At 35.4% G+C, this 24,118-nt stretch overlaps 1 protein-coding gene across 2 annotated transcripts in view; it reads right to left on the bottom strand.

Moving 5' to 3' along the window:
• Positions 1–848: 848 nt before the first annotated feature.
• The window catches only part of LOC123542771 (kinesin-like protein KIF23), a 43,810-nt gene continuing 20,540 nt past the window's right edge, over positions 849–24,118 (bottom strand). Inside the window, exons 5-23 of one of the 2 annotated variants that reach the window (XM_045328761.2) lie at positions 23,979–24,115; positions 23,529–23,653; positions 22,527–22,697; positions 21,565–21,677; positions 19,444–19,565; positions 18,640–18,742; positions 17,167–17,366; positions 10,663–10,822; positions 10,104–10,165; positions 9,090–9,192; positions 8,594–8,802; positions 6,980–7,090; positions 5,725–5,893; positions 4,498–4,658; positions 4,182–4,269; positions 3,711–3,850; positions 2,926–3,110; positions 2,091–2,134; positions 855–1,033 (exon numbers count right to left, since the gene is read on the bottom strand). In XM_045328761.2, coding sequence (XP_045184696.2) covers positions 2,095–2,134; positions 2,926–3,110; positions 3,711–3,850; positions 4,182–4,269; positions 4,498–4,658; positions 5,725–5,893; positions 6,980–7,090; positions 8,594–8,802; positions 9,090–9,192; positions 10,104–10,165; positions 10,663–10,822; positions 17,167–17,366; positions 18,640–18,742; positions 19,444–19,565; positions 21,565–21,677; positions 22,527–22,697; positions 23,529–23,653; positions 23,979–24,115 — 2,399 coding nt within the window. In that variant the 3' untranslated portion in view covers positions 855–1,033; positions 2,091–2,094. Of the gene's footprint in view, positions 1,034–2,090; positions 2,135–2,925; positions 3,111–3,710; positions 3,851–4,181; positions 4,270–4,497; positions 4,659–5,724; positions 5,894–6,979; positions 7,091–8,593; positions 8,803–9,089; positions 9,193–10,103; positions 10,166–10,662; positions 10,823–17,166; positions 17,367–18,639; positions 18,743–19,443; positions 19,566–21,564; positions 21,678–22,526; positions 22,698–23,528; positions 23,654–23,978; positions 24,116–24,118 lie in introns of both variants that reach the window. The other variant, XM_045328762.2, reaches the window with a different exon arrangement.

The raw sequence follows: 24,118 nt of genomic DNA, 5'->3' as shown, positions 1-24,118 counted from the left end.
AGTAAATAAATTACATTAAATCTTTGTGCCATAATTGCATGTCGGGAACAGAAGAACCTATTTAAACCGGTAAACATTTGATTTAAAACTTTAAAAAAAATTTGAACAGCTTTAATTCTATTGTCTTTACCTTAGATTGAATTGAAAGTATGCAACAAGATTCAAATATCTATTTATTTTCTATTTAAGACCTGGTAAACCTGTTTTAGGACACAGATATTTTCTATTTAAGACCTGGTAAACCTGTTTTAGGACACAGATATAAATATAAATTATGTAGGAACAACCAGATTTTCTACTAACAGACTTCTTAAACCTATTACATTAAGAGAATCTTGTTATCTTTGACTTACACAATGCATTATTTTACACATTTGACATACTTCTGAAAACTTCATACCAAGTTATGGAACATTCAGTGCAAAAAAAATCCGTGAATTAACCTTGCAGTGCTACTTGACCTATGAAAAATGTATATATGTGATTTTACACGGTGCATACTGGCATATTTATATGCATAATGATAAATATATACATTAATGTGCGAATATGAGCAAAACTGTGATATTAGCACCAATTTTGAGGAAAATCTGATAAAAATGAACAAAATAAACTATTTCATAAACCTCCGTCTCTGGTCATCATTCTTTTCCTGCACACTTGCAATCACAATTCTATTAAAACTGAATGCTATGTACAAGATATATACATTATATTTTTACACCTGTAAATGTTTTTCTTTATATACATGACCTCTATAGGTCTATAATGCCACCAATTTCACTGTTGAGACAAGCCTATGATATACAGTCATCTAACACTGTCAAAATAATCTTTGCTATATATGCAGATATGTTTACCATCAAATTTTTTCCACAACTTGAGGTACTCGTGGGATATACAAATATTTTTGTAGGTATGTTTAATAAGTGCCTACTGTTCTAGAAGTTTGTTGTTGCAGATGTATGAAACTGTTGCCTTGGTAATTCGATCTTCTTTTCAAACCCTAGATTCTGGAGTTTGGCGACTTTTCCTGTTTTAAAATAGAAAAATGAAATATTGTTAATATATAAGTAATTTTGCATTTGTCATAAAAATCTACACTACTTGTATTCCAAACAAATTTTTGACCTATTTTTTTTTTTATCCAAAAGAGCACAAAAAAAAAAAAAAAAAAAAAAAAAAAGAAGAAAACCTACTTACTGCACACTTACTAACAAAAAATATTAACATTGGAAAAACATGACACACTGTATGATACACAAATAAATTTGGTAGAATAAAGTCATTTTACTGTATTCCATGTAAAGCTTTCTTTTTCTACACTTTATGTATTTTAGTAACATATATCCCAGTACGAGGCAAATTAGTAAGCAGTGATACATAAATATGCAGGTAACTTAACTTACATATAAAACAATGGGGGCAATCACCAATACAATGTGTCCTAGTGCTTGTTTGTTTGTAGCAAGTCCAACACAATATCTCAACAAAATGTGGCAAATTTTTAGGGTAGGTGGGGATACCAGATACAATTTTTTTAAGGCTTAATTGGTACCATAGCTAATTTCCTTTTTTTCTTCCTACTGAGCTAATCACTCAGGTCTCCAGTAGGTATGCAATTTCATGGTAAACTTTCCACAATAAAACAAAGTGTGAATGACTTGGTAACTTTGATTTTCAAAGTTCTTGAAGTTCAATGGGATGGCTACAGGACTGTCAGAATAGGATTTTTCTATTTTGTATTTTATACATTATCTCGAAAAACTCATTTTGTGTAGTATTCCATATTACAGTAACTTTCTTATTTGTTTTAAAGAAACAAACTGAGCACAAACTTAAGGCTATGAGTACAAGAGAAACAGATAAATATGTTTTTCTAGGACAGGACAATATGTTAAGGAAGAATTTTTATCAGTGGACCCCATTTACAAAACTGCTATTTAGGAAAATCTTGGCATCAAAATGAAAATTCCCAATCACTTATTTTATCAACAGTGATTAAATGGTAGAAAATCCTATTCTTACAGTAGCAAAGCGCTGGGTGAAGCTCTTGGGTACATGTATATTCTATTTTGCATATTACCTACTTTTTTAAACAACAGATACCAGTTCTGGGGATTGTTTGCTTCTCCTAGTAAAAGATTCATATTAATCCCCTTTAACATACAATTACACAATACTCATTTTTGTTTAAAGGCTCATAATGGCTATGCCTAAAACATGGCTAACAAATTTTCCATTATGAACATAAAATAAATTAATTTCTTCGTAAAATCCTCTTTCCAATAATTGTTTTCTCAAATATCTGTAAAAAGTTTGAATATTGATAAACACAGTACAAAGTTTTACTGAATACATTATTTTTGATTATCTCCCTTTACACATCTAACTGTATAAGGTCATGTGCAGTATTAACATTAGCCCTTTTCTTACTATGTATTTATGCATAAAATCTACTAGTATATGGACAGCTGTTTCATCTGTTTTTAACATAAATTTTAAAGCCTTATAACCTTTCAAAGGTCGTAATTATATTAAATTCAGTATTACAAACACTGCTGAAAGGGTAGATTACATTCATGACAATTTATGAAAATGGACTTGAAAATTACAGCATTCTATCATTAACAGTGTGGTTTATTTAATACCTAACATCCAGAATAACTAGACATGAAAAGTAACTTTTTTTTTTAAAGAGTTAAACTGATGTATCTTGCATAAAAATTAAATTGAACAGAAGTTTTCTTACTTGCTTAAAATACCAAGTACAGAAAACCTTGAAACGGACATGTAGCCTACTTTTCAATCAGTGTAGAACTTGTACTATTTCTTCAGAATAAACTGAAACTCTTAAACTGTAAGCTTAAAAACTTAATGACTTTAACAGAAATCTATCATCAATAAAAATAAGCTGACACTTACTTTCTTCTATGGCCTTCAATGGCAATTGCACAACGTTCTTCAGGATCCGTCCACTCCCCATCAAAATCTGTTGGTTGAGGACATGAGCTGCGACGCTTCCTCGTTCCTGGCTCTTTCTGTTTGTGGATTTCTACGTCATTAAAAACGACAGAAGCTCCACCCCCTGAGGTAGGTATCACATCTCCCTGCAATCACAACACATTTTGATAGATCATTATATATATACTTTGTCTTTTGCTTTTGTTGCGTTTAAAGTCACACAGGCACAATTACATGTCATATGGTGTTCTTCCAGCTTTGACGGTGAAGGAAGACCTCAGGTGCCCTTCTGGCTAATATTTCATCAAGGGCCCCCACCTTGGTAGAACCACTAACCTTATGTAAGCCAGCTGGATGGCTTCCTCACATGAAGAATTCAATGCCCCGAAAGAGGCCTGAACCCACACTGGTGAGGGGCAAGTGATTCTAAGTCGGTGACCTTAACCACTTTGCCATTGAGGCCCCAACTTTGTGTGTTTTGAACTAGCTCTCAGTTATATGTGGAACAGAATCATTTTATCAAAATCTATTTATTAAATCCAATATGCAGGACTCTTAGCCTGAATCTAACAACCGAAAATTCAGCTTAAGAGCAATATCTCCGATGAGACGCAAGCAAACTGCCAGACGGGCAAATTGTTTAATGTGGCTACCTTTTTGCCTAATGTGGTTACCTCAACCTCTCTTGACACGGCAGTCATTTATCCCTTTCAGGTCTGACAACCTAATAAAGCTGTCTAACTTACCTTGAAGTACCTGGTTTGAAACTCTCCATCAGAATTAAGCCCTTGGTCTGTTAACATATATTTTGATGCCATTTTTGTATCCTTAGTGTCTAGTTTGCTCACAGATTTCTTTTTCTTTAGTGAAGGCTGCAACACTGTGTCTGTAAAAATTTGTAAGTCTCTATTGTTTTTGCTTTAACAAAAATTTATTCATATAATATCAAATTAACAACAGGGCAAGAACATCTATCAATAACATATTTTATCTTTACATAGTTACCTCAACTGTCAGAGCAAATACTTTGACACCAATTTTATTCAGCTTTACTAAATATATCAATTAATTGTACATGCGAACTATATTCACATAAATAATTTCACAATTAACAATAATTCATATGAAAAGAAACTTAAGTTTATCTTTACATAAACTACATGGAGTAACTGTATGAAATTTAGGTCTAGTGTAACAAATTTTTAAAGCTTACTTACCTAGATCTAAGTGTCCCTGTGGTTTATGGTCCAGCCATGTTTCTGTGTTGGACTTAGATCTTCTATGTCTTAAATTATACTGTGGTATCTGAAACACACATAAAAAACCTTATAATTTCTGTTACATAAAAAAACAACATTTTTACTGGTATTTTTGTCAGAAATAGATGGAAAAACCAATACTCTTTGGAGCAGAATGAAGCTGAATTTCAAAGCCTCACTCAAACAAATATACCAAGTTGTTTAAATTCCCCAACTTTATATTCTATCATCTTGAAGCAAGAACAACCGATTTATTTATTATAAAGGTACTAACACTTCTAGGTGTGGCTGTTGGTGTTTTGGGAACTGGACGTTTGTTGTTACCACCATAGCCCCAGGGTCGGACTGACGGAACAGCTGATGTTGTTCTTGTCCGTGGGGTAGGAACACCAATAGACGACACATCAGATTCAGATCTAGCACTCTGTATCACACCTGAAAATATGCATGCAAAACTGATAAACTGCTTGTATTTGTTCCCCTTAGTACTGATATACAAGTAGTGAACTTATATATATATTTTTTTTTTAAAGGTTTGCCCACAAGACAAGTCAGTCTTAAAGTTATCTTTTCAGCACAGACGTCAAATTGCCCTGAAAATAATCACATAAATATGGTTAATATACCTATTTCAGGATTTATTTAGTTAATTTATGCTAAATATATACTGTGCTTGCCATACAAGACAAATATTCAGCACTGGTTATATATTAGTTATCCATACCAGTGTTCCTGGATTCTGCACCAGTACTGACTTGTGCCCTTGCAGACTTACCAAATTAATCAGAGATTGTGGTTTAAATGACCAGCCACTCTGTTGGTTGTTTAATCATCATGAGAAACAAACACTACAGTTGGGAATCAACCTAGTGACACTTTGATTCAGTCTTGTGCTCTGTCTATTTGTGCTAAATGGGTGTGCATAACACAGTTCTTTTCCTGTTAAATTCAACAGTTTAAGGTCATCTTGCTGCTTCTAGCTTTTGATGCTTGAGGAAGACCCAAAGTGCCCCTACGAGTATTATTTCCGGAACAAGCTGGCACCTAAGTAGAATCACTGACCTTCTGATAGCTTCCTAACATGAAAGAATTCTACACTAACAAGAAGTGCGTTCAATAAACGCTTGATGCCCCCGGTGGCATCCTTGTCGATACAAAGCAACCCAAGTCCAAAACGAGGTCAAGGTCAAACTGAGGTCAGGTGATGTTTGAAGATGAGGAATGGTTACAGGTTACATCTGCATTAGTATCAAGTCATTCTAGTAAGGGGTATTGATGCTAGACGAAACGGTCCCATTTGGTTAACCTCGTACGGACGGACGGACGAACGGACATGGCAATCACTATATGCCTCCCGCATCAGTAGATGCCAGGGGCATAAAAATAAAGTTTCTCATCTACAGCTGTGAGGGGCAAGTCATTCAAAGTCAGCGACTTCAACTACTTGCTCACTGAGACCCCTAGTTAGAATAAGATTACATCTTGTACACCAAATACTGACCTGGTGTTGTGTATGTTCTAGTTTTAGTACTAGTGGCAGGTGTTTTAAATGTTCTAGGTTTGGCGATGGGAGTTTCACTATCTAAGACTTCTTTCATCATACTAAACTTCTTCTCCTTCTCCTCCAAGGCCATTCCCAACTCCCTCTCTATCTTCCTTCTTTCTTTATCCTGTGTAGGGGAGACAATCCTTTATTACTGTTGGGTTTTAATGTCATGGTTTATAACGAAGATGACACATTTTTTTTTTAAAGGTCATGGTTTATAACGAAGATGACACATTTTTTTTGGTTATGACATTGAATATATCAATTTCTTTTTAAATCCTACTATCAGTACTAGTTTAAGTGAAATCATTTGATAAAGCTGGACTGTAGTTATCTAATTTATTTACCTATGTGTGTTCAAATGTCTGCATTTGATAATGGAAATACCAAGACATAAATTACTGACTTGTACTAGTATCACATATTGATTTTCTTTTCAATAACATCAACGGTTCATCTTCTGTGCGATTTTTTTGTGTTTGTCAGGGGAAGTAACAATGTAAGAATGAGTAGTCTGTAAGAGTGGTCTCCCTTGGTGAAATGAACAAAAAATCAGTGTTTATATTTCGCGCTGTCAATGTTGTCCGCGAATATAGCGAAAATTAAACCTCCGCAAATATAACCCACTATACAGTAACTGTTTTGAAAATTACAGTACTAACACTATCAAAGGTTGGAATACTATTTAACAGTGGAAAGTTAAACTGAATCCATCATTTTGACTTAAATACCTCAGCTTCTAGATTCATTTTACCTTGTTTTTAGTAAAGTATCACATAACTTCCCCACCTAAATCCGTGGTAGAAGATGAATGACTTGAAACATATTGCCTAAGGTTATGCATCGACTAGGAACATTTTCCCGAGGTCTAATTGAAAAGTAACACGAAAACAAAACCATACAAACAGTAACAAAGTCATTTTACACAGATCATTTCATTTTACATCAATTTACTGTATGAAGATTAATTGATTTTCCAGCATTTCTTTTGTGTATAGGCAGATAAATAAAGCATACATGCATTTTTCTGTAAGGATAAATGAATCTGACAACAAATTACTTGGTAAAGGTAAATAAAATTTACAGTAATTTACCATATAAAGGCAAATGGATTTTAAACAAATTATTTTGTAAAGATAAAATGAATGTTAAATTTTTATGCTGCTTAAAGCTTACAAGTGATATGTAGCAATTTTAAAAGTGAAATTACCAAGTTGTCCTCCCAATGGATGTTGTTCATCTCCAATCTCTGTTTGAAATTGTCCTTTAATCTTTCCTTTTCTGACTGTTCTTGTCGAATCTTCATATTCTTGTCATATAACTGTACAACAAAAATACTTCAGTAATACATTGTTATTAATACAATGGCCCCCTATGAACAAAATTGTAAGTTACTGTATTTACTCACCTATGAGTTTTTTCCTCCATAAAAATCAGAACTTGTGTGTGGCCCTGTCTAATAAGTGAGTCAATATCATTGACCTAAGTATTTATAAAACAGTCTGCAAAATACTTCAGATTTTGAAGTGATTAAAGGACCCTGCCTTACAGAATTATTGTCTTATAGATGGGTAAACATTGTATGTTTGAAGTTGAGAAATTGCTCATGTACTAGCAGGGATCGAATTTAACTTTTTTTCCAACTAGCAAATTTTTGCTAGTGCCATTTTTTTCCACTAGCAAAATGATGGGATCCACTAGCAATTATTTAAAAGCTGTTTACGTGCTAAATTCAAGTTGTTTTGTTGTTGTTTGGTTTCATATAAAAGTTCAGTCCGGACAGGCTTGGGACTTTCTGGTTTTGAAGTACGATACAAACCAAAGTACTCAATGATTCTTTGGACTTTTGGCTTGACGTTGATCTTTTAAGTTTTTCTCAGGTCACATTTGGTAGTGTTACTAGCATTTTCGAGCTCCGTGGGCTTTTTTGCACCAAGAAACATGTTATTTCCTCTCCATTTTCACAGAACTTTGCAAATTACAGACGTCCAAAATGAAAACAAATATTGCCTAAACGCTTACTTACATATCTGATAATTACTTTTGTATAAAGCGACAAGCTGCTAGAAGCACGTGATTATCGGTAAAATAACTGCCTGAAAGGAGTTTTTAAAGAGAAAAGGACAGTTTGAGCGAATTCCCCGATTTTCGAACGTGATCGCAAAAATATTCGAGTGCTATGATTTTCTACTCGCATTTTTTTATTCTTACTCGAATTTTGCGAGTTAGCGACCGTTAAATTCGATCCCTGACTAGATATCTCAGGGTCAGCGGGTACAGGTACTAGTCTGTACTGAGATACCAAGTGAGCAAATATGCATACAGAGAAGAAATAATAATGAGAAAAGAGAAACAAAGTTCAAATATTAAAGTTTTCTGTATTTCTTCCAAACAATCCTATTTCCTTATGTTTTTTTTTTTTCCCATTACATAAATACCATGAAGTTTTGAAAAGATCAACTTGTTTATACCAACATAACAAAGACATCAGGATTAACAATGAAAGTTCTATTTAAAATTAAAAGACTGAGATTCCATTAAGAATAAGATGCCTGAAAATCTACTTTCTAAACCCCAAAAATCCACTTTCTAAAACCTGAAAATCTACTTTCTAAAACCTGAAAATCTACTTCCTAAACCCCAAAAATCTACTTTCTAAAAACTGAATATCTACTTTCTAAATCCCTGAAATTGTACTTTCAATGTCTGAAATGTCTCTTTTCCAACTGAGATATAATTGTAGGAAAATTTTGGCAATCAAAAGCCTGAAAATCCCATGCCTATAAAAAATTTTCCTCACAGAAAGGAAGAAATGAAATAGTACCTTAGCTTCAAACTCTCGCCTCATTCTGTCAGCCTCGTTCAACTGTTGCTGTAGAGAGCTGACTTTCTGTTCTAGACTACGACATTTTGACTCTAATTTAGATGTTGTACTACCGTGTTTGTTTGTTACCGCTTCCAGCTCCTCGTTTCTTTCTTTCAAACGGTCGTAATCCCTCTCAAAGTCAAGTAAATAGTTCCTAAACTGATTACCTGTAAAAAGTTTAAATGTCAAAGAGCATTTTATAGTGATTTAATGGCATACATTCTACAGTTTTGGCAAAAAAATTCTATTTTGTGGGGACCTGAATAACTGAATTTAAAATTTCAAAGATAAACTACAATTATCTTTGGTATTTTTATCAAAATTTCTACATCAGTCAACTTAGAATTGGCTTTATTGGCGATTAATCACAAAAAATCAAACTTTATGAATTTTGTAAAATGAAATAATGCCTTTGATTAATTTTTAAAAATTTGTATGTTTATACTTTACAAACCTTTGGCTTCAAAGTCAATAAGCAGTGTTTGTCTTCTAGTATCACGTTCACACAGACACTCTATCAACTTTCTCAATGTCTCCTCATCACTGTAATCTACCAACTGTAATGGTAAAACTTTTATTATACTGTAAAATCATTTAATTTCGTGGACATGAAATTTCGTGGTTTTGGTCAAAACAGCATTTTCATGGGCATATAAATTCGTGGATTTCAAGTTTTGGACATAAAATGAATGTGAATTTTACTTGTTCGTTGGGATTAAATTTCATCGATTGACTCAACCACGAAAATTAGTCCCCCACGAATATTAATGATTTCACAGTAATGCTATTAAATATGCTTATGCACAAAGAACAGACAGCTCAACAAATTAATATCAATGCAAGCAAATTTACAGCTAAAGAACTAAGGAACTCGTCTACCCATTGCCATTTCCCACAGTAATACCACACCAGTTAAGTACTGAATACTTATTTGGATTCAGTTGGTTCATTCTGTTGTGCTCTAAGTTACCGGTACATCTAATGTACTTTTGAGGACTTCTCTATTTCATTGAGAGCAAAACTCATAGCAGTTTTCAGATTTCAAGCTAGGCTGGCATTTACCTAGATGCATACAAACTGAAGCAAACGTGTTATTCATAGACATTAACCATTACCCATATTCCTCAAAGTTTAACAGGTGAAACTTTAGACTTTAAAGTGCTAAATTTTCATTTTGCTTTAGCATTGTCAAATATGCAGAGACTGCAAAGAAAATTTGCAGTAACCTTTACTCTGCAACTATGATGACAAAATTTCAGCAGTATGAATATGCTGTAAATAAATTAATGGCAAATTGAATATTTGCTTTTCTGTAGTTGGTTTCAGACTTTTAAACATTGATAAATATGGTCCAAAAAGACAAGTAAGTCATAAAGTTTATGACTTTGACACTGAAAACATCATTTGCATTTTTTCTTCTACAGTCAAACCTAGCTTTGAAACATACTAAATCTCCTGCTGTACATACCTCAAGATTGGGGAAATCTGGACCAAGAGAATAGATCAAACTTGGGGACGGTACAGGCATCACTGAAAGAGAAAATGCATTACTCATTTGTCATACTCACTGCCCTAGGAATAAATTTTGTCTTATAATGAAACTTTATTGAAGGACTTACATATTCAACTTTTTGAGACTGAAATTCTCACTAAGACTACAGAATACCCAGTTATCAAGAACATGTTTCAAGTGTGTTATCCCTTTTAACCCAGAAATAACTACAGTTTTTCAGCAGAGTTTAAAATGACAATAAAAATGTATAGCTCATACTGAGATTTACCAGCTGTAATAATGGAGGACTCCTGATGCCCGTCTGGCCATTATATTATTTAAGGTATGGATGAATACATGTGTATATCAACAACATTCTCAAGCATGCTAAATGGCTCTACACATTTTTCATACCCACAGAAAGGCTTTAACCCAAAGCAATGAGACTAGGCATGGGATTTAATCAGTGATCCTAAGAAAACACTTGACCTAGAGTACCCGCAAGCAGGTAAAATAGAAGAAATTAAGCACTTACTTTCTCTTTCTTTTTCTCTTTCTGCCTCTTCTCTCATTCTCTCCTCTCGCAACTTTTCGCCAAGGCGTCTACGACCCGGGGTCAATCCAAGGTCAAACTTCACCTGCTGGGACCGCTGAACCATGACCTCTTGAGACATCTCGGCAAACTTCATAACATGCTGGAAACAAAGACAAACTTAAGTGAAGTTATATTTTCTGGTCCTTTGGGATCAAAGGAGTATATTTCTTTTTACTGCAATAAAATTCCACTTAAGCTGATGCTAGGGGGCATCATGGGTGTTGCATATTTCATTAACTCCCATGAACAGACTCCAAACAAGAGCTGTTGACAGCACGCTCGACTATTCTCAGTGCTTGATAGTATAATATAAGCTATGAGTAAAACTTTAACATTACAATAAGTATATTCTAAGTCAAAAAGGGGCCATAATTCAGTCAAAATGCTTGATAGAGTTGCCTCCTCCTTTTTACAGACTGGGGTCATGATGGTAAACAAGTATGCAAAATATCAAAGCAATATCTCAATGGACTTTGAAAATATTTGTAGTGGTACGCAAACTTTAACATTACAATAAGCATATTCCAAGTCGAAAAGGGGCCATAATTCAGTCAAAATGCTTGATAGAGTTGCCTCCTCCTTTTTACAGACTAGGGTCATGACGGTTAACAAGTATGCAAAATATCAAAGCAATATCTCAATGGACTTTGAAAATATTTTGGGTGGTACGCAAACTTTAACATTTGTGTGACGCTCACGCTCACACTGACACCGGGGCGAATAGTCGAGCTAACAAGAGCTATCACAGGAGACTGTGCGCTCGACTATTTCGCTGCTGGATAGTGAAACTGGGCACATCTGAGGAAACTAGAGCTGTCACTGGAGCGTTTAATGACTCCAATTGTGGATGAAGATATTGCACAATAGCCTGAACAACTATTTTAAGTTTGAATCAAATCCATTCAGTAATAACAGAGACAGAGTGAAAGTGCATCAAAACTTTAACCTAAAATTCTAAGTAAAAAGGGGAAATAATTCATGAAAAATAGGTCCCAGAGTTATGCACCTTGTGTCATATGATAAGGGTTATGATGTTGAACAATTGTTTAAGTTTGAATCAGATCCATTCAGTAACAAGCAAATTCGATGAATTGGTATCCCCCACCGAAAGGGTTTGTGGTGAGGAATGGCAAAAAGATATATCCAGCAAAAAGTGAAAGGATGTTAATAAGAAGCAAATAATTTCATTAGTCAAAATCAATTTAACAGAAAACAAATGTTTAATTAAAGAGTATATAATAAATGTATGATACTTTGATCCTGACTAAAGAATTTATTTTGAATGGGATATGCTTACTGTAACAAGCTTAGTTTTTAAAATTAAATGCAGTTAATTGAAATATGAGCTTGAAGTTTAACTGGAACGAAATATTGTCTTCGAGTGGTTTGGCACCAGGTGTTGCTGTTTAACATGTACATTTGAACTTAAAAGGACAGTTTCCTTAAGAGAACACAGGTAAGATATCTTGAACATGGCTGAGGGCAAGGTTTGTGCAGTCACAACTTAACATGTTGAAGGTTTGAACATTTAAAAAAAAAAAAAAGGAATGGAAATATATATATGTATATATACATATATGTATATATTTATTTTTTTAGGGGGTGGGGGTGCAGGGGAACGGGAGAGGAAACAAAATTTCACATGTTGATTATAAATATTGATTGAAAATTAAACATGAAAAAAAAAAAAGGGTAAAAGGGTGAAGTTGGTGGGGGGGGGGGGGGGGGGGGGGGGGAGGATGCATAATCAGTGGTGGGCATGACTTGGTGGAGAAGTGAGGTGGGGGAATGGTACAACTTGGAAGGTTTGAAAAAAATCTAAAATAAGAAATGAAAAAAAAATAAATATTTTTTTTGGGGGGGGGGGGGGGGTTGGGAGGGGGAGGGGGTGTGACCAAGGCAAGTGGGTGACCAGGTGTGGGTGCGCAACTTCACATGTTTATAATAAATGTTCATATAAAAGAATGAAAGAAATTTAATGAAATTCTGCCAAATGGTAAGTTTGTTATGTACAAATAAATTATGTGGATTTTTAGACAATTAAAGGGCAATAACTCTGAAGTTACAAAAGAAATCCGTACAAAACTGTCTGTGCACAACCACATTATAGTGCTCTAAATTGCCATATCTATAGTACCCTATATAGTTAACACTAGAAATTTCTAAGGGCCATAACTCTGGTGTTACTTGGGCAATCTGTCTGAAACTTGACGGGCCGCAAGAACTCATAGTGGTGAACATGTATATGAAGTTTTAAATAAATATTCCCAACCATTTCCTAGATATGGCTCTGGACGGACGGACAGACGGACGGAAAGACGGACGGACGGACAACGCCAAAACTATATCCCTCCGACTTTCGTCGGGGGATAATAACAGAGATAAGAGTGAAAGTGCATAAAACTTTAACCTGAAATTCTAAGTAAAAAGGGGAATAATTCATGAAAAATTGTGCCAGAGTTATGCACCTTGTGTCATATGATGTGGGTGATGATGTTGAACAACTATTTCAAATTTGAATCAAATCCATTCAATAATAACCGAGATAGAGTGAAAGTGCATCAAAACTTTAACCTGAAAATGTAAGTGAAAAGGGGGGATAATTCATGAAATATTGGTGCCAGAGTTATGGCCTTTATGTCAGATGATGTGGATGATGATGGGGAATAAGTATTTCAAGTTTGAATCAAATCCATCAAGTAATTACAAAGATAAGTTGAAAAAAGAGAAAGTGTTAAAAAACTTTAACCAAGGTGGGGATGCGGAAAGACGCCTACGCTGACGCCGGGGCGAGAAGGATAGCTCTCCTTATAATTCGTATAGTCCAGCTAAAAACCGAGTAAGCTATCATGTTGCTTGGTTCTGTTCTACGCTTCCACAGGATCTTTTCACAGATTTTTTCACCCGCCCCCAACAGATTCTTCCGCAAATCCATAGTTTTATATATATATTTTTTGATAGGTCAAGAGTCACACCAACACAATTCAGGTCAACTGGTGACTTTCTGCAGGTTCCATTCCTGGGTAAAATGACCGATCTTCCATAAGCCAGCCAGATAGCTTCCTACAAGGGTGAAAGTATGGAATATTGAAAATCCTGAAAAATTTGCTGGGGGCTTGGGGGCCGCTAGGGCCCCCGGTGGGTCCAGGGCAAAGCCCTGGTAGGGGGGCCAGGGGGGCAAAGCCCCCCTGAAGCTTCTGAGAATTAGTGATTTTGAATGCTTAGAACAGCCCTATTCTACCCTTATATGTGTGCCAAAAATTTACTTATTATATTGCACAAAATGCATGATTTTCAGTTAACAGTAACTTTTCTAAGTCAAGGACTTGTTTCAACAATATACCCTCAACATATTTTTGTAAGATTCAGACTGAAACTACCTGAAAATTCTAGCAACATTTTTGTTTTTTCATGACACCATATTTTAATGTTCTTGCACAACATTCACAAAATGCAGACCCTGCAATATCCGGTTTTCGTAGCCAAAGACCCCATCGATCACCATCAGTGTCACATTCAGATAGCCAAGCCCATCTCCATTTGTTACCATGTTTGCTTTCTAAGTCCTAAGTATTGTACGCTGGCGGTAAAAACATTATTTTTCAGGCACTATCCCGTGCAGCCCTAATTACGGCGTGTTAATCCCCGAAAGAAATCTTGATCTTCCTCCTGTTCCTCGTGGAAAGATTGATACTTTGGAGATAAAAAGCGTGCAAACCGTAGAAATCAAGACATGCGTGTGCAAGTCCGTGCAAACTTTGACGCGGCAACTTTTAGGCGCACGTGAAAGTCATGAAAAACGTGAGCGAATAGTTATATAAACGGTCGTCTAAAATGATGTTTTAAAACAAACAGTTGAAGTAAATTTCGGTACGTAACGGGATCGAGTAATCATCACTGCAATATTTTTTTATTAAAGTGACTTTTCCGTGGTTGACGCTTGTTTTATAATTGGAACTCTTTACAAGGTGTGTATAATAAAATCCAGACATCACGGAAGTTGCCAAAAATGGCCGGACATTCGGTCCTGCACTGCCGGGACGAACATTAAATATAAAACAAACAGGAATCTTGCTTCCTTTTATCAGTATGCAGCTGTTAATTATTTTTCTTGTATCCTATCTGATCTAGATTGCTTTGGATTCGAAAATCCCGAAATATAATTATCATCAACCCACCCCTGTTCAAAGCGGAAAAAACATTGACAATTATCGGTAAATATTCTGTTGTTTATATAAAATAAGTACTGGCCTTGTTTTCGTCATCAGTTAAAACCCCCTTAAAGAACTAAAAGAAGTGTGTCGGTATCATGGCATCTGAAGTGGAGATCAAAGTTGCCCGAGATTGTCATGGCATTACGTCATGTTTTCGCGCCATGTGACAAATCACTGTCTGATCGTACCACCTCGGTTCTTTAAAACAGTAAAAAAAGTATCTTCTTTAATTTTTTTTAAAAGCGAATGTGCAATATCCCGTATAAACTGACAGGTAAATGTGTCAAACGATAAGTGACCTATTTGCCCTAATTTTTTTTTACATTATTGTTTGAGAAGAATATCTCACATAGTGTCGTGTCAAAAATACATCTACACATATTCATTTACTTATCAAACTTATTTAAAACCACAGCGACATCATTCTGCTTTATTTTAAAACCATATTTCTATTTACGTTCACGAGGTCACGTAACCTATTCTGCCGCATTACACAGACATCTGTTTGCCAAAAATTGTTTTACTCCTGTATTGAAATAGCTGCCGCTTTTTTATTATTTAAGATTTTTTAATTCTGTTTTTTGTACTTTCTTGTCAAAAGTCTGAATTTTATGACCATAGAATGTAGTATTTATTTTCTTTTAGAAATAAATAAATATTTAAGATCGCGCTGTTTGAAATTTTACAAATAAATGCATGAAAATTCGATCGTTTTTATAGACTTTTGCCTACATTTCTGTCGATATCTTATTAAAATCGTTATAGAATTCAAACTGTATTACTTCTCAAGCGGTGTTGAAAATTTGAAGCGATTATATTAAAAAATGAATGCACTACGCGCGTTTTTGTGTACGTGTCGATAAACAAAAGTAACGGCGATCTAGCCTAAATTAGATATTATTATTACGATAGGTCGCACGTGTTCGTGGAATGGAAAACTACTGGTATGACGTTTTGATATCTTTACGACTCGCGGGTAAATTCCAGTCAATCCAGGTTAGTTTTAGGGATGTAATTTCTGCATTTGGTAAAGTTACGAGGTAAAATCCACGCGTCCGATCGGATGAGCATACAGAGAGGTCCACTCGTCCCTATCCAGACTTTAACCCACCAATACTCGTATAAGACATAACTCGCAATATACGAGGCGGCTACATGTCCGTGGTGTTTGAGGATAAAATTGCATGCAAGAAATCGAGAAATGCATGCTGCAGACAAAAGTCCGTGCAAATTCTGACGCGCGGGAACTTTTCGGCGCATGTAAAATTTATGAAAAACGTAACAGTTGTTTTCATTTAAGTACAGCGCCTATGCGGGCCAATCAAAATTGTCGTTACATATTGACAATATGCGAGATGCGCTGCAAACGGCAAATGTGATAAACAGAGTCGATTGTGTTTGTCGCCGATCGACTGATTTTTCAAGCTTTGTTGATTGATGACACAATACCAACACCCCCCCCCCCCCCCCCCACACCCCGAATTTCGACCCGGATTTAGACGATTTGGAAAAACGATCCCGGCCGAGATGGAAAATCCGGAACTTCCGGAGTATTCCGGAAAACTTTCACCCATGTTCCTAATATATGAAGAATTCTGCGCCCCAAGAGAGGTTTCTAACATACTTGCTGTAGTGCAAGTGATTGCAGTGGTAACAATTTTAGAAAATTAATGTTGAATGTAAATGGAATGAGCAGAACAATGACAATGAGTTATCCTAGATTTCAGGCAATCAAATCATCGAAAACACTAGGAAAGTGGTTGAGGACCACATAAACTACTCAAGTAATCCCATGTGCCCAAGCATTTGTTTCACTGTAGGTAGGTATCTAGCTTCTCAAAAAATCTTGTGTTTAAAATACTTTCTATTAAAGATGTAAAACCCAGCCATGTATTTTTGCTCAACATTTAAGCCAGTACCAGTTATACTCTATTAAGATATCCTAAAGTTATAAGATAGGGTCTGAAGTCAAACAAAAGGTCAAGGACTTACCGCAGTCTCATAAAATTCCTCTGCTTTACGGTTCACACATACAACCTATTTAATTAAGATACCCCAAAGTTGGAAGATAAAAACTGAAGTTAAACTGAAAGGTCAAGGACTTAGTTCTTACCACAGTGTCATCGAATTTGTCTGCTTTAAGATTAAAACTTACAACCTACTTTATTACAATACCCCCAAAGTTCAAAGACAAAAAGTCAAACCAAAAGGTCAAGGATTACGTTCATACCACAGTCTCATCGAATTCCTCTGCTTTAGGATTCACGCAAACAACCATTCTGACCCTGCCGTCACCATCAAAGTAGTTCTTGAACAGGTGTGTAAGTTTTGAGTCCCGATACGGCACCATTTTGTTGCCGCCACTCATCTGGTTCTCTCTCAGCATTTCCAAACATGTTCTCAATGACATCAATGTTTGGTTTATATTACCTAGAAATATAGAATTAACTTTTAGCCTGCTGGTGGCAAGTGATTGTGCCTTTGCGACAAGTGCAGACCAAGATCAGCCTGCCCTTCTGTGCAGGCTGATCATGGTCTGCACTGTTCGCTATTTAGTCAGTAAATTTTCAGTGAACACCCCTTCGAATAATAAATGGTATTGCCCAAAATGAACGAAAGACAAGTCCATTTTAGAAATTTAGCAGGTTAAATATAAAGTGAAATGGCTCTTTAGATATTTTTTAAACTTTAAATGTTTACTGTATCTTTATTTAGAAGGAACTTTATCAGAATAGCAAAGTTTCTGACAATTTTGTTTCAGGGTAAACTTCTTCCTTGAAACTCTTCATCAGGGAATTCTTAAAGAACTATGGCTGATACAAAATCATCGTAAGGTAAAATCCATTCTTTATGGGGAAAAAAGTCCACTCCAATATACATTTACATCAAACTTATTTAAAGGCTCATAATGAATTTATTTATAATGAGGCTGTCACATTTTCTGTTACTAACATAAAATGAATTCTTTCTAATGAATCTTAAATTTCACTTTCAGTTACTGTTTTACAAATATTTGCAAAGGTTTGAATAATTCATTAAACTAGTAGGCAGTATTATTAAATCATCACATTTGACGTCGCGGGAGTGTAATAAAGCCATTAAATAAAAATGATAATACACTAGTGTAATAAAGCTTTGACGTCGTCGTCATTTATAGTATAGGCGACGTCAGTCAAATTGTCTTGTTTATATAGTAAAAGAAAGTCGATTATTGTATGTTTCGACAAGAAAGTCTAACAAGTGATAAAAAGAATATTACATTTGTGACTTTCCACATTGAATTTATTAAACTCGTTGAATAAAATTGATAAAATGCTCGGCAGAGCCTTGCATTTTATTATTTTATTCAACGAGTTTAATAAATTCAATATGAAAAGACACTCATGTAATATCCTCCATATGTTTTTTATTACCTCCCTTTATGGCACTGAAAGTATAAGATGATGTGAACTATTGAAAGTAGCGATTTTCTTACCATGCCATTATGCACACTCTAATTGGACAGCTGCTTCATCTGTTTTTAACATAAACTGAAAAGCCTAACTGAACTCTAATGAAAGAAAATTAACATCACTCACAACCTGGGGAATTTTGTGGATTTCAGAGAAATTAGCCTTGTTTTTCTTCTGAAAAATAACCTAAGTTCACCTAAAGTTTGTTTAACTGGAATATAACTTCTAACAATGATTGTCTGCCAACTTACCAGCTTCTTTCAGTCTATCTCCTTTATTGTTTGTCCTGTTCACTCTCTCACTCCCGGCAAGATCTACCAGGGATAACTGACTTACAAATATCTTCTCATTGTCCTAGAATAAAAACAAGAGTTTCATATATCTTTTTTTTTTTTCGTACTGTACATGCAATTACAATTACTTCCATGAACTAACATTATGTTAATGAAAGCTGTGATGCTAATAAAGAACTACAGAATAAAGAATTATGGTCCATAAAGACTCCTTTCTGTTACTTCATTTGCAGATTGGGTGATCAAGTGTAAAAGTTTGTGCAAATTCTACCTACAAATGAAATTAACAAAAAGTATTTTAGACTGAGAATAGGAGTAGAAGGGCCAAAGAAAATAACATTGAGACTAGAGACCAGTCTTAAAATACAATGGACAGCTCCAGTTTTTGTCGATAAATTTCATCTAACTCCTCCCTCTATTGTAATTCTATTCATATCAAGGTCAAGTTCTCACACGCGGTATCACAAACAAAATGCATGTGATCTATTGTGTAAACTAGGTCAATCGTATTTGACAGACCTGGTTTTTTTTATTTATGTAAACATTAATGATTTGACAGATTTGGATCCATTCATGGCATTTGACAGGCTGACCCTGAGCTTAAGCTTCAAACTGACCAATAATATGGTTGCATCCTGGTTCCAATTTAAGTTTTACAACCTTGGAGCTGCATAGATATTGCATTTGCATTTCATATCTGAGCATTATAGCTTTTGATTATGAACTGAATTTTGTATTAAAGATAATCATACAGTAACATACCTGTAAAACTTCCTGGCCACAAGGGTCAAGCGGTGCTTGAACCAAGCGGATGTTGAATATACTGTGGCTTCTACTGGACTCTGCATTCAGTGCAGTGTGGGCGACTTTTCGTCTTTTCTGACCTGCAAATGTTAACAAGAAGTTGAGTACAGTACAAAATTATTCTATACATCCAGAAGTTAAGGACCAGGTCAAACCTTTGTCTTTAATGAAGTGATATCATTGCCCTCTTGAGACACTGACCATTCTGCTAAGGGTATAGGTCTTGCAAGTGATACATCATCTCATTCTGATGAATGTTTATGCCAAATAATTTTGAGTATCCATTCATTTATTAACCCTTAGCCTGCTAAATTTCTAAGATGCACTGTTCTGTCATTCAGTTTGGGCAATACCTTTTATTATTTGAAGGGGTGTTCACTGAAAATTTACTAACTGAATAGTGAACAGTTCAGACCATGATCTTGGTCTGCACTGGTCGCAAAGGCAAAACCAATTGCCGCCAGCAGGCTAAGGGTTAATACAAGTTATAGACTGAATATGAAAAATGACTTGATCTCTTAAATGTCACCTTTACTTTTGAGTAAGGGGTCTGGCCTTGCATGCATCAACTCATTTTGTCAAGATGGTAATTTGTGCCAGGTTATTTCAAAAATCGAACAATGCATGAAAAAGATCACCCAGACACAATTTTCCAAACACACACACAAACACTGACAAGCATGGACAGGAATAAATCTATATGCCCCAATTTTGTTAATAGTATGGACACAGGAAGTCTTACTACCACATTTGGATATCTGTAGAATAAGCGTGATCTAAAACAAGAGGACCATGATGGTCCTGAATCGCTCACCTGTCCCCAAATAACCCAGTTTTGAACTGAGTATGACGTTGCTTTTTCTATTATTTGACACAGCGACCTAGTTTCTGAGCTCATGTGACCCAGTTTTGAACTTGACCTAGAAATCATCAAGATAAAAATTCTGACAAATTTTTATGAAAATTCATTGAAAAATATGACCTCTAGAGAGGTCACAAGGTTTTTCTATTATTTGACCTAATGACCTAGTTTTTGAAGGCACGTGACCCAGTTTTGAACTTGACCTAGATATCATCAAGGTGAACATTCTGACTAACTTTCATGAAGATCCATGGAAAAATATGGCCTCTAGAGAGGTCACAAGGCTTTTCTATTTTTAGACCTACTGACCTAGTTTTGGACCACACTTGACCCAGTTTCAAACCTGACCTAGATATCATCAAGATGAATATTCAGACCAACTTTCATACAGATCCCATGAAAAATATGGCCTCTAGACAGGTCACAAGTTTTTTTTATTATTTGACCTACTGACCTAGTTTTTGATGGCACGTAACCCAGTTTCGAACTTGACCTAGATATCATCAAGGTGAATATTCTAACTTTCATGAAGATCCATTGAAAAATATGGCCTCTAGAAAGGTCACAAGGTTTTTCTATTTTTAGACCTACTGACCTAGTTTTGGACCGCACGTGACCCAGTTTCGAACTTGACCTATATCATCAAGATGAATATTCAGACCAACTTTCATAAAGATCCCATGAAAAATGTGACCTCTGGAGTGGTCACAAGCAAAGGGAGCAAAAGACGGACGGACGCTGCATAATCACAAAAGCTCACCTTGTCACTTTGTGACATGTGAGCTAAATATAACTAGATTTGTGTCTTTAGGTCACAGGTGCCCCACACTCCTGTCACTGTACATGGTTTTATGACTCAAGATTAGGCACATTTTTATGCGCATTTCTGACTAAATCAAAGGCCATAACTCTGGTCTGACTGTGCGAGATCCAAATTAAAATGCCTGGAGCACTGCGTCCCGTGCTGAATGTCAATCCTGTGAGGTTTCATGACCCTTGAGTCAAATACTTTTTGCAATATTAACGACACAAATTGAGACAGACGGATGGACAAGGGCAACTCTAAGTGCCCACCCCCAAATTTTGGGAGGCACAGAAAAAAAATTCATGAAAAACAAATCTGTTATGGATATTACAGATCAGACAGAAGCATTCTCTCTGACTCTACTGAGTAAATAGTGCTGAAAATAAAGAGATACTTTAAAACTAATTTTTACCTTTGTATAAAACCTCAAAGGCTTCCTCTGGGCTTTTGATTTCTACTTCTGTACAGCTCATCACATACATGTTATCACAGCTATCTGTACGCAGAAACTTTGACTGCGGTGCTCTGAAAATACAATTGAGCCGCGCTATGAGAAAACCAACATAATGGGTTTGCGACCAGCATGGATCTAGACCAGCCTGCGCATCTGCGCAGTCTGGTCAGGATCCATGCTGTTTGCTTACAGTTTCTCCAATTCCAGTAGGCTTCAAAAGCAAACAGCATGGATCCTGACCAGACTGTGCGGATGCGCAGGCTGATCTGGATCCATGCTGGTCGCAAACCCACTATGTTGGTTTTCTCATGGCTCGGCTCAATTGGTTATACGTTTTATACGAAAGGAAAAAAAACAAAAAAAAAAAAAAAAACATTTTTCTACAAAAGGCATTATCCTGCTTCCTAAGTTTTCAATCCTTTATCTGGCTAAATCCTGATGTATGTTCTTGACAAATTCTAAGTACCTGAACAAAGCTGTAAAATGGTTTTAATTTGCTGGCATATAATGCTGTGGCTAAAGCCAAAACTGCGGTCATGTTTGGCCTTGAATTTGTGGATTTAAATTGAAATATTAAATAAACTTACTCTTTGTGAATTTATTTTGTAGACTGACACAACTTTGAAATTTGGAAGCCCACAAAAATCCTTCCATTACAAATATTTACAATTCAACATTACGAACTTTTCCACACATTATGGGAATCAGTTGCTATTATATTGAAATATATTTGTGCCTGTTATAGGTCAAAATGTTTGGGATTTTTTTTTGCCAAATTGAGATTAACTTTGCCAACTTTGTTTTACTCTTTATTAAACTGGTTGCAGCTCATCTGTAAAATTGTCAAGTACTTGTTAAAGTTCTATATACATGTATGATACAAGCATGGCATTTGTGTCATTTCTTAACAATAGACTTACTTGTATCCTGTAATTGGGTCATACGGAAGCTCTTCTAGCAGATCGTACACATAGTTGTTGTAGATCTCTATGTACGATACAAACACGGCATATGTGTTATCTTCATCGACATCATTTACACGACTAGGATCAACAAGACGTCCACAATCTCTACCAAACTCATATTTTTCTCTGTTCAAACAATGATACAGGAATCAAAATCTACATTACTCTATAAAAGCTAGTGTATGTGTCAGATCTTTTACCCACAAGCAAAGGCATATAACATTCCCTTTCACATTTTGGTGTATATTACGGACAATATATGCGAACAGTAAACAAGAAGCATGTTAGAATTACATACAGCATCACATTTCTACTGGTTCGTATAATAATTGTCAACAAACTTTTTTTTTGCGACACAATCAACCATTTTTTTGCATTTACCATACATCATTTGGCAAGCAACAGCATTACTGATCTAGCATTGTCAGCACTTACTATATCGCAAAGTGAGGATCAATCAATGATTACCCAATTATAAGTCATATATTGGCTGTCCCCATGCATGCGACCTGAGAAAGCCATGTTACTGACTTGCAGAATGTCAGCTACTCTGGTGTCCCACACTGGCAACTGCCATACCATTAAATGCCATAAAGTATTCAAATAACTTCTGTTGCTGATGTGACTATAAACCCAAACAACAACAACAACAAAAAGCATTCTTTACATGTTGTCAGCTCCTTAACTGTTGTGGATCCATCATGACAATCGGCAATACTGGTACAATTAAATACTCTCATAACGCAATTCCGCATTCTTCAGACAAAAATTTTGCTGAATGGTCACTTGATATTTCGAAAAAACAAACAACAAAAAAAACCCAAAAGGCAGAAGATGTCAAAATCGCATACAAATAATACTTAATTGCCTATTACCATAATGGATCTATAACTTCAATGTACCTTTCTCTCCATTTTTGTGCATATTTGAAACTTATTAAACACAAAGTGGACCAACCTTATTCTGGGTGTGCCAGGTGTTTTAGGGGTAAGGCCAGGTAAGATATCTTTCCTCTGTCTGTCCATCATGGCATCTGCTTCTGTTTGTACCTCGAAGCCATTCATCTTGTCTGGTTTGAATACCTACATACAAACAAGACATAAAAATTTAAATAGCAATTCTATCAATGTTCCAAGTCACTGTCTTTTATGTTAATAAGACATTCAGCACTAGGTAAAATGTCCAAGAAACACAAATGATTTCTATATGAATGGTATTAAAGTAAGGTCTTTTTGTGGCGATAATGAATTTTCTATATTTGTTTTCCTATTTCTACATATGTTACATCCTTACTATATGAGTAGGTGCTTTGACAATGATTTTTTTTTTTTTGAGAAAAAAAAATGAACCAGACATCTGTAGAAACAGTATCTGACAGTAAAATTTATCTTTTAAACCCAGACTTACGTATTTCTTGCACTGGTACTCCCCTATGCTGTTGAAGATGACATCCAGGCAACGTGGAAGTATGCCCTGATCTTGTGGCGTTCCTGTCATTGTGTATGTTTTACCCGATGATGTGATACCATATGTGAAAAGCAATCCTG

Source organism: Mercenaria mercenaria, chromosome 19 (assembly GCF_021730395.1).
Source record: "Mercenaria mercenaria strain notata chromosome 19, MADL_Memer_1, whole genome shotgun sequence".
In the NCBI taxonomy this organism is placed as follows: domain Eukaryota; kingdom Metazoa; phylum Mollusca; class Bivalvia; order Venerida; family Veneridae; genus Mercenaria; species Mercenaria mercenaria.
The sequence above is the reverse complement of the archived record's forward strand: the minus strand, read 5'-3'. Positions and strand labels throughout refer to the sequence as shown.